Here is a 13,460-nt window from a genome sequence, read left to right as displayed (position 1 = left end):
GATGTGAGGGAGTGGTAGAAGTGAATTTTAGTTCTATATGGTTATCATAGTCATCTGTATTCTGAGGTGGAATATTTCTTATTGTCTTGTTTGTTACCTGAGGAAAGATATTGAAGTCATTACTTCTAGCTATCACTTCATATTTGGTATAGTGGCATGCATTTGACTCGATTTGTGAAATCACTACCAAATTCTGATAGAATTGATCAGCACTTACTAATCTTGTTGTAGTTGCTGATATTTTAAGGAGACTCTTAACCTTTTTAAATCTAGTATTTTTTTAGAATCCTACAAGTGAATGTTAGCCAATACTTTCTAGAGTTTGCACATACTTTTTCTGCTAGAATACCTTCATAGAATGCTTACTTTCAGAAACTATTGCAGTGTAGTTATTAATGTCTCACTGGTTTAGACTGGTGTACTAGATGATCTAGATCAGAATAAATCCACCTATAAATTATTTTCTAAATACTGATCAAGATGCTTGAAGATTCTTCTCAGAATTATACTTGAGTTCTCTTTCCTCTATATCTCTGTGATATGTTTTTCCTATACCCTGTGCTCTCCCTGGAAATCATTCTCTACATAGTGGCAACTTAAACCCCCATATTTGTCTCTTTAATGTAGCATATAAGGCATTTTACAGTCTTGGTTCCTAGATATCCCTCTGAGAGATAAGCAGTCTCTGTGTTTGAGCTACCCACATTTCACATCTTACAGGTCCCCTCTAGCCCCTAGCCCCAGGATCCCTCTTGCAGATCTTTGCAACCTAGTGTCTGTGATAGTTTAACTGGCAACTTATCATAGTCTAGAATCACCTGGGAAGAGTTTGAATAAATAATGATCTAGATTAAGTTGGCCTGTGGGCATGTATGGAGAGGTGGGAGATTGACTTGATTCTTAATTGATGTTGGAAGATATACCCACCTGGCATCATTCAGTGGGTGTCAAGGGGAGAGGGAGTAAACTGAGCACAGAGCACACCAGGACCCATGTCTTGCTTCACTGTCTAATCTTGACTGTGGGTGTGATACCTTAATGTCCCCACGGTTATGAACTGAAACCTAAAACTGTAAGTCAAATAAACCTACCTCCTCTAAGTTGCTTTTTGACAGGATATTTTATGACAGTAACAGACATGTGAGTAGGGCAGCTCCTTCTAATTTATGTTTTAGTAAAAGTACCATCTGCTTGTAAATGAGTTCTCTGATATAAAGTAGCCTTGCCACCAAGTTACATATCACGTCTTAATTTTTTTTCATTATAGTAGTTACTGAAAATCTGTTTTTCTATCTCATAGGAATGTGTTTTTTAGGGCTCCTTATTTTTAGAATGAATAAATGGAATATTGGAGGAGCAGAAAGTTGCATGTTTAGTGATGGATGGTACATGAGATAGGAGAAAGACAAACTGTAAAGCCACTTAGACTTCAACTGAAATTGATATTGAAGTATTAAATTAGTAATAAATATATACTCAAGGTCTTTTTCCTCCTAAATTTAAGGATCACCAATGGGAAGCTGTCACTGTACCTGAAGAAAAAGTTCAGATGTACAACATTGAAGGTACTAAACTTGAAGCTCATTTTATTTTTTGTAATTCTCTTTTGAGTTCCTGTCATAAAAAATAGAACCTGCTGCCTCTTTGATATAAGACAGAGTACTGAAAACAAAACATCTGTAGATACATTCCACACCCCACTTTTCTTTATCTAAAATCTTCAATATTTGGTCTGACCAGTCTAATGTTGGTGTTTTCAAAGTTCTAACATTTCTTTCTCATTTGTTTTATTAAATTCGAACATATCTGTCTCCATTCCTGTAACAGGAGTTGCATAATGGCGCTGCTGGACAAAATTATGAAACCTAGCAGACTGGTAAAGGCCATATGAAGTAAAGATATATGTTAATCACTTAACGACATGTATCTCATCATATTTTTAATTTGCATTTGAGTTCTTTTCCTACATGAGTTCTCTGGCTGTTTGTGTGCTCTCCTCTGTAGAACATCTGTGTAAACACTTTTCCATCTTTTTTTTTTTTTATTTTGGTTTTTTGAGACAGGGTTTCTCTGTATAGCCCTGGCTGTCCTGGAACTCACTTTGTAGACCAGGCTGGCCTCAAACTCAGAAATCTGCCTGCCTCTGCCTCCTGAGTGCTGGGATTAAAGGCGTGCACCACCATGCCTGGTACTTTTCCATCTTTTGCTGACCTCTCTTTTCACTTTTGAAGTTGTTGTGTGTTCTATAATACGAATCCTTTGATAGATACATTTCATGAATATATTCTTAGTCTGTGTCTTGCTTTATAATTTTGGAGGGGAGGGCAAAGAAAAGCTATTAAATTTGAAGTCTAGTTGATTAGATATTTTTGTTACGTTTTGTTTTGTTTTCCCTGTGTGATTGTTCCTTTGTATGACCCAAGAAATCTGTCATTCTCACAGAGGTTATCTGTTTTGTGTTTGAATATGGTGAGTGAAATCCAATTATTTTTTGTCTGGGTTGACAAAAATTGTAGGAGATTATGTGGATTTATAACTATTATTTGCTGAAATGACTTTATTTCTGAGTTTCTTTGTTTCCATAATAATATGCTGTGCCATTGAACATTACACCTCTGTGGTTCCTCTGTGAAGTCCCCTGGCTCTGTAAGACTAGTCTTGCATCCTATGCATTCCTTTGATCTACTTATACGTTCTGTGCCAGTACCACAGTGTTCTCAGCATTTCGTGTTCATGTGTAATGTAGCTAATTTATTTTCCGATATTTTGGAGTTTTCAGAAACACAGCCTTTGGAATATCCATATACATTCTTAAAGGTCTTATCAGTCATTTCAGAAAAATTACTGGAGTTACCACTATAGATCAGTATGGGGTTACCTTAAATAGAGCTTTAATTCATAGAGATCCAGTTCTTCTTTATTTGTGTCCTCTAAACAATGTTTTATATTTTTCATTATGTCATATAGATCTTTTGATAAATTTACTCTCAAGTATTCCCTTTTGCCTTTTATGATGGAAAATATAATCTTTAATTTCATTTTCAGGTATTTTCTACTGGTATATAAAATATACTTTCCTTGTATCTTACAACTTGCCAAGTTAACTGTTTAATTCTGATCATTCTGTAGATTCTTGAGGGTATTCCATCAGTCAGTCATGTTTTTAAATAATGATAGTTTTATTATTTTCTTTTCTTCTCCTTTTCCTTTCCTGTTTCTTCCTTATAAAATGGAGAAGGCTTCAAGTACAATTATGAATAGAGGTGATAAAAAGTGGATTTCTTGCAGACTTTTTGAATGTGACTTGGAGAAAGGTGATACATTACTATAAAAGTGCTATGTTATCTAAGTGGCCTGGTGGACACCCTGCTTCAGGCTGAGAAGGCCAATGATAATCCATGTGCCTTTGCTTGTGAAACCATGATGGGTAATTCAAGTTAGTCAATATCCATCCCTCCAGTCATCTCTATATTTGCTCATTTAAAACCATTTCTTCTGCTACTTGGTCCCTACACAGTCAGTGTTTCTTTCTTCAAAACAGATAAATTAGATGTATGTTTACCTACAATTTATATAAATGGAATCATATACTATGTAACAATTTTCTGGTTGTTTCAAATTTATTTTAGCTACTTGGTGTGTTATTGTTGGGTTAGTATTCCATCTAATGGCTATACCTTAATTAATCCATGCCAAGGGAACTTTGGGACATTTTGAATTGTTCCAAATTTTAGCTGCTGCTGTAAATACTAATGTATAATCAATCTGTATATCTCTGCTTTACTTCTCTCAGGCCAATTACTAGGGAGTACAGTGCTTGTCTCATACCAATGGTATATGCTTATCTATTCAACTTTAGAAACTTCCAAAGTGTTGGCTAAAATCTTACCAGTTTAGGTTTTTAACCTCAGTGTATAAGAGATTGGTTTCTGTACCAGCAAGATGGTTCAGTGGCTAATGATAGTTGCTGCCAAATGAGTTTGATTCCAAAGGTCCTACATGATGGAAAGACAAAACCCACCCCTGGGAATTGTCCTCTGACCTCTACATATATGCTGTGCATTTGTGCCTACATACCCATACTTGCATTTACCTGCACACACTGAGACAAAAATCTAATAGCTTTCTTAAGGAACTAATTTCAATTTTGTTGAGTCCTAACTTCTTTTGTCTTACTGCTCTAGCAATAAGAACTATCATTAAATTACTAAGAAATTATGAGGATAAATATTTCATCTTGTTTCTAATGTCAGGAGAATAGCAAAAAAAAAATAACATTTCTCCTCATTGAGTATTTTATACTGTCTTGGTCTGCTCCCTATTACTATAACAAGATACTTGTGATTGAATTAATATATAACATGAAAAAGTTGATTTGAGTTTGTAGTAGTGGAGCCTGGGAGTCTTTTGATCAAACTACTAGTGTACTTGTTTAATCTCTGGCAAAAGGGCCTCATGGTGGGAAGCAGAAGGGATTGTATGGGAAGTAATTTTGAGGAACCTGAGCTCACCTTTATAATAAGCTTTTCTAGCAGCTCCATAAAAGTTGAGAAGACATTAATCTGTTTATGGACCAGAAATCTGCCACTAATTATTCAGCATTGCCAGAATGAGGAATTTCCAACTTCAGTTTTACTGACAGTGAACCACCATATTGATACCATCGAACATCTGGGCAGTTTTTCATTTGTCTTAAATAATTTAATGTATTTCACAGAATTGCTTCTTGAAATTGTCTGTTTTTATGGATCTGAATTGCCTTTGACTTTTTTCTAAAGTCACTATTCCATTAGTACCAGTGATACACTGGTATTTATTTCTTGTCAAGTTACTTTATGATTGATGCTGTATTTAGAGTTATAGAAGTTCTGAGTAATTCTCCACCAAAAAGATGCCTTCTATACACACAGAGAGAGAGAGGAACTTTGGACTCTGTGTGGGCAATGGTGGCCCATGTTGCCTTTTAATTTCTATAAATTTATCCCAAAGGTGTGGTTATTTTAGTTTATTTGACTATGAACCTTTTGAGTTTCTATCTTAACCTGAGAGGCTATAGCTTCTACAGTTGTGCTTTGTAGAAAAACTTCTAGCTTAGCTCACAGTCCAAACTGTAGCATATATTGTAAGTGAGGAAATGACTGCGTTTAAGACTGGCCTGTTTCAGGAAGCATTTTATATTTAAGCCAGCTAGGCAATTGGAGAGTTAACTTTTAATAATTAAAATATTCAAATTATGCTTAATAATTGTACATAATTGGGAGGTACAGCGTATTTCTGCACATGCACGTAAGAAGTCCGAGTCAGAGAAATCGGGTAAGAAAAGCTTAGTAGGAGGGCTCAGTAGCCTTTTCTGTCCATCTCCTTGTATTGCCCAGAAAATAAAGTCCATAGTTCCTTTAAAGTCTACATTTACTACTTACTAATTTCTGAATCAATTTTGAAAGAAAAATTTCTACATTTTCTTTTCTCATTAATTTCTGTCCTTGTTGCATTCTATTGTACATCTCTAAAGTTTTTACTGCCAAGATACTTAACTCCTCTAATTAAAATTTCTCTGTGTATGTATATCTTTACATTGACTTCTCCACACTTGATACTAGTGACTACAATTTATTTTTTAAATGTCTCATCTGAGCTCCAAATGTACAGAGAACACTACTGTCCTCATTATCTTATCCTTGAGAATAAGGATTGTATCCTTCCTGCTCCTAAAACCCTGGATATTTTTTATTAAAATGTTATTAATAGTCAATATGTAGATTTAACAGAGATCTTTGTGTATATGTATATCTAGGAATAATGTAAGTATGAATTCAAGTTATTTTCTTTATCTTTAAGAAAGCAGCTTTTTCAGGCATGTTCATGGGATATTTTAAGAATTGGTTAGGACCTGAAAACTAGAAATCTCTAGTTAGGGCATTATTGTGTAACATAGATGAGGACACTGAAACTGAAATATAAGTTGACTGATTACTTCTTATATTAGTAATAGAGTTATGTAAACACCCAGTTTAAAAGAATTGAATTTTGATTTCAATTTGATATTTTATTTATAATATACAGACTATAATGGAGATTAATATATTATCATTAACGTTATTTTCTGTATACAGTGAGAGAATCAAAGAAACTACTGACTCTAACTTTGAAAAATATCGTAAAAATTAGTAAAAAAGAAGGAAAAGAGTTACTTTTTTATTTCGATGAATCGTTAGAAATCACCAATGTGACTAAAAAAGTTTTTGGTGGAAATAAGTATAAGGTAAGCTTTTAAAACCTTGTTCAGCAAATAGTATTATCGTGGTTTTGCAAACTCAATTTGGGATTGTAAGATTAATTGCTTTTTCTATTAGCAAATTCTTAAAATGGCATAGATTTTAGCTCTTTAAAATTACACTGTGAAGGGGGCTGGCAAGATTGCCCAGTGGGTACAGGCACTTTGCCACCAAGTCTGAAGACCAGAGTTTGACCCCCCCCCCCAGGATCCACCATTGTTGGAAAGAGAAAACTGAGCTCACAGGTTGTCCTTCAACCACTACATGTGCACTATGGCACATGTGAACAAACACACAGCAAAGCTGTACCGTGGAGTACCTATTAGATCAGTAAGTCCTGTTGTTTGAGATGCCTTTATAAAATAAAATCTCAGGCAACATAATTGTCTTTACAGTAGCTGCTTAGATCATTTGATAAGTTACTATCATATATTTAAACACTGAAATAAAACATTTTAAAAATACTAAACATTTGAGAATTATAGAAATGATTGATATAAACAGTTGACCTATGGAGAAATTACATAAACTAGAGAATATTCATTAAGAATTATAGGAAAAAGCATAATTATGGAGATGAGACTTGGAAAAACCCTATGGAGAAAAGTTATTATGAAAGTATACAAATCAAGACCTGTTTAACTGAGACTATAAAGTGGCATTTATGAAACATTTTTGAGGCAATGCTCTCTTAACAAATTTGGATAATGTAAAAGATTTATGTCAGATCAGGCTTAGTGGTATGCACTTCTAATACCAGAATTCAGAAGGCAGAGGCAGGTGGATCTCTGAGTTTAAGGCTGGCCTGACTACATAACAAGAGCCTGTCTCAAAAAATTTTTCAAATATATAATATATTAATTAGGAGCCCTTGTATAGAAATCAAAATGGAAAACTTGGGAATGGATAGTACTAAGTAACTAAAGTGTTCTTAACTTAATATGTATATCATATTATGTATGATTGGGGATAATCGGCAATTGTGGAAGAATAGGTAGAAAATAAATGCACTAAGTAGAAAGAAAATGGCATCATTTTGAATTAATTGAATTTTAGGAATTTACCAGAAAACAAGATATTTCAGTTGCCAAAACATCTATTCATATACTTTTTGATGCAAGTGGATCACAGGTATGTCTCTGACTTACTCGATTTTTATTCAACACAAAATAATTATGGTGGAAAAGCCAATTTTAGAGGATAACTATGTGAAAACAAATTGTCTCAATATAAATGATTATGCAATAAAATGTTTTAGTTAATGATAATTTCTTTATAGAAGTAAAGATTGTTGAAAACTACAATTTGAGTAATTTTAAAAATAAGAACTGTGAGTGGCAGAATTTGCTTGCAAACATGGCTGTTTTATTAGGTTATTTGGTGAAACTTAGAAAATGCCTAATAAGGAAAGATAGTGTGAATATAAGAGGAACAGAAGCCTTGCAAAAAATAGTGATTTTTGAGAAATCCTATTTGATTTTTAGTTTTTTCTCTATTATAAACCTAACAGATTCTAGTACCAGAAAGTCAACCATCTCCAGTCAAGGAAAACCTCATTCATCTAAAAGAGAAATCTGACATCCAAAAGAAACTTGTAAACCCTCTAGAACTAGACAATAGCAGCAGCCAGGATGACCAGAAAAACAGCCAGGATGAGGTAAATATGGTGTCTAACGATTTACTCTATTAAACGACTACAGATCAGTCACTGCTGAAGGAAACAGAGCTAAAACATCTGGAGTGCATATAGTACTGCCTTGACTAATATAGCATTTTGATTTTTTTCCATCTTTCACATATGCAAAAAGAAGCAAGGATTTTAGCAAGTCATGTGTATTATGCTGTGTATTTGTAAATCCTAAATTGGAGATACATAGAATAGTTACTTTCTCCCATTCATGCTTTTTTTTCTATCATTGTTTTGGTTTTAACATAAAGGACAAACTTAAAATGTCGTCAGTTTTTAAGTTCTTTCCATCATATACTAAGGCACCTTATTTATGTGGCACTCTCTAAAACTTGTGTCCTCTCTATTCCCTGGTTCTACTTGCCGATTTCTGTTACTTTTAGGAATCACTCTGAAGTGGTGTGGGGAATTCAAACCCTTTAGTAGAATCATTGTTAGTGAATTCCTATAATTAGTTTATGAAGGAAAATATTAAAGGGTGCTTAACATGTTGAATGCATTCAAAATAGTTTTAAATACTTGTATATGTAAACATCATCTTCATGAAATACTGAAAACCACAAGTCATTGGTTAGTTAAATATTTATAAAATATTTTCAGCTAGTATATAAAGGCACTATATTGTATGTGCCCATGATGATCTATAAATATTTTAAAACAGTATATCTTTGTCTATTTGTTCATTTCAATTAGCCTAAAACACAGAAACATGAGGGATATTATATTTATTTAAAAATACTTAACTTTTTACATGTAGTCAAGGCAAAACAATGTGAATAACACATTTAATGTTTAAATATAATGTGTATTTATTGTGACTGTTTCTCATGGTTTAAGATCACTACACCTAGCAGAAAGAAAATGTCTGAAGCATCAATGATTGTTCCCGATACAGACAGATACACTGTGCGAAGCCCAATACTCTTAATCAACACATGTAAGTCTTTCAAGATTTCAGTTAAGTATTTTAAGAGATGAATTTTTAATTTGGGGAAATTGTCGAAACAAAATTGATAAAATTATGAATCACAGTATTTTCTAACTAGAAAATGTATCAACTTAAACAATTTTTAAAATATTAATATTCTGTGTTAGTAGTTTATCATGAATTAAACAGAAGGCATCATAACATAGTGATTAGAAATAGTGTTGGACACCAAACCCAAACACTATTGCAGATGCCAACAAGAGCCTGCTGAGAGGAGTCTGATATAGCTGTCTCCTGAGGGGCTCTGCCAGTGCCTGGCAAATACAGATGTGGATGTGGATACTCATAATCATCCATTGGACAGAGCTCCAATTGGGATCTAGCTCCCAATGAAGGAACTAGAGAAAGTACCCAGAGAGCTGAAAGGGTCTGAAGCCCCATAGGAGGACCATCAATATGAACTAACCAATACCCCCAGAGCTCCTTGGAACTATACCACCAAAGAAAACACATGGTGGAACCTGTGACTCTAGCTGTATACGTAGCAGAGGATGGCCTAGTTGGTCACTAATGGGAGGAGAGGCTCTAGGTCCTGTGAAGGTTCTATGCCCCAGTATAGGGGAATGCCAGGACCAGGAATGGGAGTGGGTGGGTTGGAGAGCAGGAAGGGATAGGGGATTTTCAGAGGGGAAACTAGGAAAGGGAATAATAGCATTTGAAATGTAAATAAAGAAAATAATAAAAATATTTTTAAAAAGATATCTGACAAAAAAAGAAATAGTGTTAGAGTTTTCAAGTTTCTTGGGTTTAGTTCTTTACTGCCAGATTTGTACTTGACACACAGTATTCCCTGGGAAAATTCAGAATCAATTTATTTTCCAACCCATGGAACCAAAATACCTTATCAGTTGTTTAAAGGATTATATAAAAAAATCATTCATTAAACAAATAATGATGTGAGATTGTGGCATAGTACCTGCTACATTCTAGTACTAGTTGCTTTGATGGCAACTTAATAATGACCTTCCTGTCCAAAAATTCTAGTTGTCCACATGGTGATAGACTTCTCAAATTATCAGTTTTCAATATGAATAATTCTCCGAATCCTTCTTAATGATATTTTTTTCTCCTCTTGTTAAATGGCATAGTGTCCACTTATACATTTAAGCCAAAAACCTAGGAACTGTCCTGAGAACCTTCATCTTTCATCTTTCTCACCTGAAAGTACCCCTGTAATAACAGGGAAATCAGCTGCTGTCTTTGTTCTTTTAGCAACACCACGAAGAAGTAGGGAACCACTGCAAGCAATAAATTGTGCTGAGAAAGCTGTTTCTAAAACATCAGAAAGTGGAATGGATTATGCTGTGTCACTCAAATCTAGACAATCTGATGGAAGAAAAACATGGAATAATAGAGCCAACGTAAGGATACTTTGTGTTAAAATTTAACAAGTTATTTTTGAAATCCATACTGAGCTGCCTTCTTTTCCAAACACAATCTCTATTTATTTAGAAAAACAATATGTTTTTCTAAATACCAGTTATCCTTGAAAGTGTCCTTATGGCACATGACCCATTGTGCTTACTTCAAAACTCTATAAAGTATTTACTTCACTGTTCCTGAAACTTACACATTGCTAGGAGAAAGAGATATTATTATTATTATTATTATTATTATTATTATTATTATTATTATTTTATTATTATTATTACTATGATTATTATGCTCTGACCATTCCATTTCCTCTCCCTTGCTAGGCAAATATCTGAAGAACATTGGTAATAGGAATAATTAGAGTGAGAAAGAGACTTTCTGTCACTCTTTTATTATACAAACCTGTGTCTGCTGTGAGGAGACTAGCAAAGAAATGTGAGATCACAGTAGGGTGGTATGTCCTTAAATATCTCAAGGTCTAGCATAGGTTTGACAGATTCTTAAGACTGCTGTACTCATAGCACAAGCATCTTCAGATATACATATCGAATGTAGTGATAACTCACTGAAGAGGCAGAAGCCTACCCCCAAAGATGAACAGTAACTTAAATTATTGTCCCCATAAAGATAAATGTCAAAAGAGTTGAATATATTGCAAAACGTAGTCAGAGTAATGGTTTACATTGTCTAGCTTGTTTAATAAAGTCACTATTTTTCTTATTTTGTGGCATAGTCCTGAGTATTGTACAATGACTAGTAGCACAGAGAGGACAGCTAAGGTAAAATATGTAGCAAATATATAAGAGAGATGCAGTATAGTTTGCTGATAGTGATGGTAGGATGAATCTGTGGCTATAGAAAGATTGATACAGGAAAAAATTACCTGGGGAATGGTCAACATTTTTAATTAATATTTCATAAATTTCAGCTCTTAACATTTTTAGAAGAGAATAGAGTATGAAATCTATAGCAATGGGAGACATGTTTCTGGAGATTCTAGAAATCATAATTTTAAGTGTATTGGCTCTGAGATAAGAATAGGGAATTTGTAGAATCATCTGCCTCCTAGTCTGCAATACAAGTTAATTTCTTGTGTTTCTTATTTTAGATTTATTTGTTTTGTGTATATGAGTACTTTATATGCATGCCAGAAGAGGGCATCAGACCACACTATAGATGATGGTGAGCCATCATGTGGTTGGTAGAAATTGAAGTTAAAACCTCTGGAAGAGTAGCCAGTGATCTTAACAGCTGAGCCATCTCTCCAGTCCTATATTTTCTTGTGTTTAAGATAGGCAATGGTCTTAAGAATATGTTCATAACATTCATAAAATATGTATACCATCTAATTTTCATACTAATTTTCATTTTCAAACCTTAATGGTCTTTGAAAAGTTGAATTCATATAATACCTTAATTTATGTTTACATATATATTTTCTCTGTTAATAGCATAACAAAACTACTGCAGTCATACAAAATAAAGAATATGAGGATAGTGAATCCCCAGACCAAAATATCAGTAAGTCCTTTTGGGGATTAATTTTAGGCAGTATGAGTACATCTGTAAAAATAAGTGTGTGTGCGTGTGTGTGTGTGTGTGTGTGCTCATATGTGTAATAACTGTGCTGGCATTATATGAAGAAATGTTGATGGGATGACTCTCTTTTAGACTATATAAACCTTGCTACTGGGAAATTTGTGTCTGAGAGGGAGGAGTGTGCAAGGTCAATGTTCTCATCCCCAACTGTCAGCTTGTATAGGATTTGACTCTCACTTTAGTCTTCCAACTGTGTGAAAAAATGAAAATACAATGTTTTTCTTTTGTTTAGATGAAATTGAGAACACTCTCTCTAATGCGTCTACGGTGGAAAAAGACAAGCCTGTGTGAGTATGACAGTGTCCATCAGACTACTTAGTATTTGTTCATACTGTTTTGGAAGAATAAAATTGTAGTTAACAGATTTGAAAGAAAGGTCTTTATATTATCAGAATGCAATGTTAGCCATAACATTAAGTGTTAGGTGATAGAACAATGAGAAATAGGCTTTCCATTTTCTTTCCATGTGAAACAGCTGTGTTTTTTGTCTGTCTGTTTGTTTGTTTAATCTTTAATCTTTATTAGAGTCCAGACTTTATCCTCCTCCTGGTCTACCCTCCAACTATTTCACATGCCACACCTTCTCCCCCCAGCCCCTGTCTCCAAGAGGATGTCCCCACACCCCTACCCCACCAGATCTCCCCACACTCTAGGACCCCAAGTCTCTCAAGGGTTAGGTGCATCTTCTCTGACCGAGTCCAGACCCAACAGTCCTTTGCTGTATATGTGTTGGGAGCCTTATATTAGTTGGAGTATACTGTCTGGTTGGTGGTTCAGTGTCTGAGAGATCCTGGGGCGGTGGTTCAGGTTAGTTGAGACTGCTGGCCTTCCTATGAGGCTGCCGTCCTCCTCAACTTCTTCCAGCTTTTCCCTAATTCAACCACAGGGGTCACCAGCTTCTGTCCATTGCTTGGGTGTAAATATCTGCATCTGACACTTTCCACTGCTTGTTGGGCCTTTTGGAGGGCAGTCATGATAGGTTGCTTTTTGTAAATGCTCCATAGCCTCAGTAACAATGTCAGGCCTTGGGGCCTCCTCCCCCTGAGCTGGATCCCAATTTGATCCTGTAACTGGACATTCTTTCTCTCAGGCTCTTCTCCATTTTTGTTCCTGCAGTTCTTTCAGACAGGAACAATTCTGGGTCAGAGTTTTTGACTGTGGGATGGCAACCCTATGCCTATTCTTTATGCCATGTCTTTCTACTGGAGATGGACTCTATAAGTTCCCTCTCCCCACTGCAGGGCATTTCCTCTAAGGTCCTCCTTTTGAGTCCTAAGAGTCTCTTACCTCCTAGGACTCTGGTACCTCCTGAAGTTGCCTGTTTCGATTCTTTCTGCTGGCCCTCAGGGCTTCAGTCCTGTTTGCCCCAACCCCCAATACCTGATCATATTTCCCTCCCTGTCGCCTTTCTCACCCAGGTCCTTCCCTCCCACTTCCTCCTGTGATTGCTTTCTTCTCCCTCCCAAGTGGGATTGAGTCATCCTCACTTGGGCCCTTCAGCTTGTTACCCTTCTTGAGTTCTGTGGATTGTATCCTG

At 35.2% G+C, this 13,460-nt stretch overlaps 1 protein-coding gene across 1 annotated transcript in view; it reads left to right on the top strand.

The window, feature by feature from the left end:
• Sycp2 (synaptonemal complex protein 2) overlaps window positions 1-13,460 on the top strand; it is a 62,647-nt gene that overhangs the window by 16,443 nt on the left and 32,744 nt on the right. The window contains exons 14-21 of the mRNA XM_021194528.2: window positions 1,505-1,565; window positions 6,114-6,262; window positions 7,332-7,406; window positions 7,786-7,932; window positions 8,800-8,899; window positions 10,163-10,311; window positions 11,776-11,845; window positions 12,156-12,210. Coding sequence (XP_021050187.1) covers window positions 1,505-1,565; window positions 6,114-6,262; window positions 7,332-7,406; window positions 7,786-7,932; window positions 8,800-8,899; window positions 10,163-10,311; window positions 11,776-11,845; window positions 12,156-12,210 — 806 coding nt within the window. The remainder of the gene's footprint in view (window positions 1-1,504; window positions 1,566-6,113; window positions 6,263-7,331; window positions 7,407-7,785; window positions 7,933-8,799; window positions 8,900-10,162; window positions 10,312-11,775; window positions 11,846-12,155; window positions 12,211-13,460) is intronic.

This window comes from Mus pahari, chromosome 3 (assembly GCF_900095145.1).
Source record: "Mus pahari chromosome 3, PAHARI_EIJ_v1.1, whole genome shotgun sequence".
NCBI classification, from domain to species: domain Eukaryota; kingdom Metazoa; phylum Chordata; class Mammalia; order Rodentia; family Muridae; genus Mus; species Mus pahari.
Note: the sequence above shows the minus strand (reverse complement) of the source record. Positions and strands in the feature narration are given on the sequence as shown.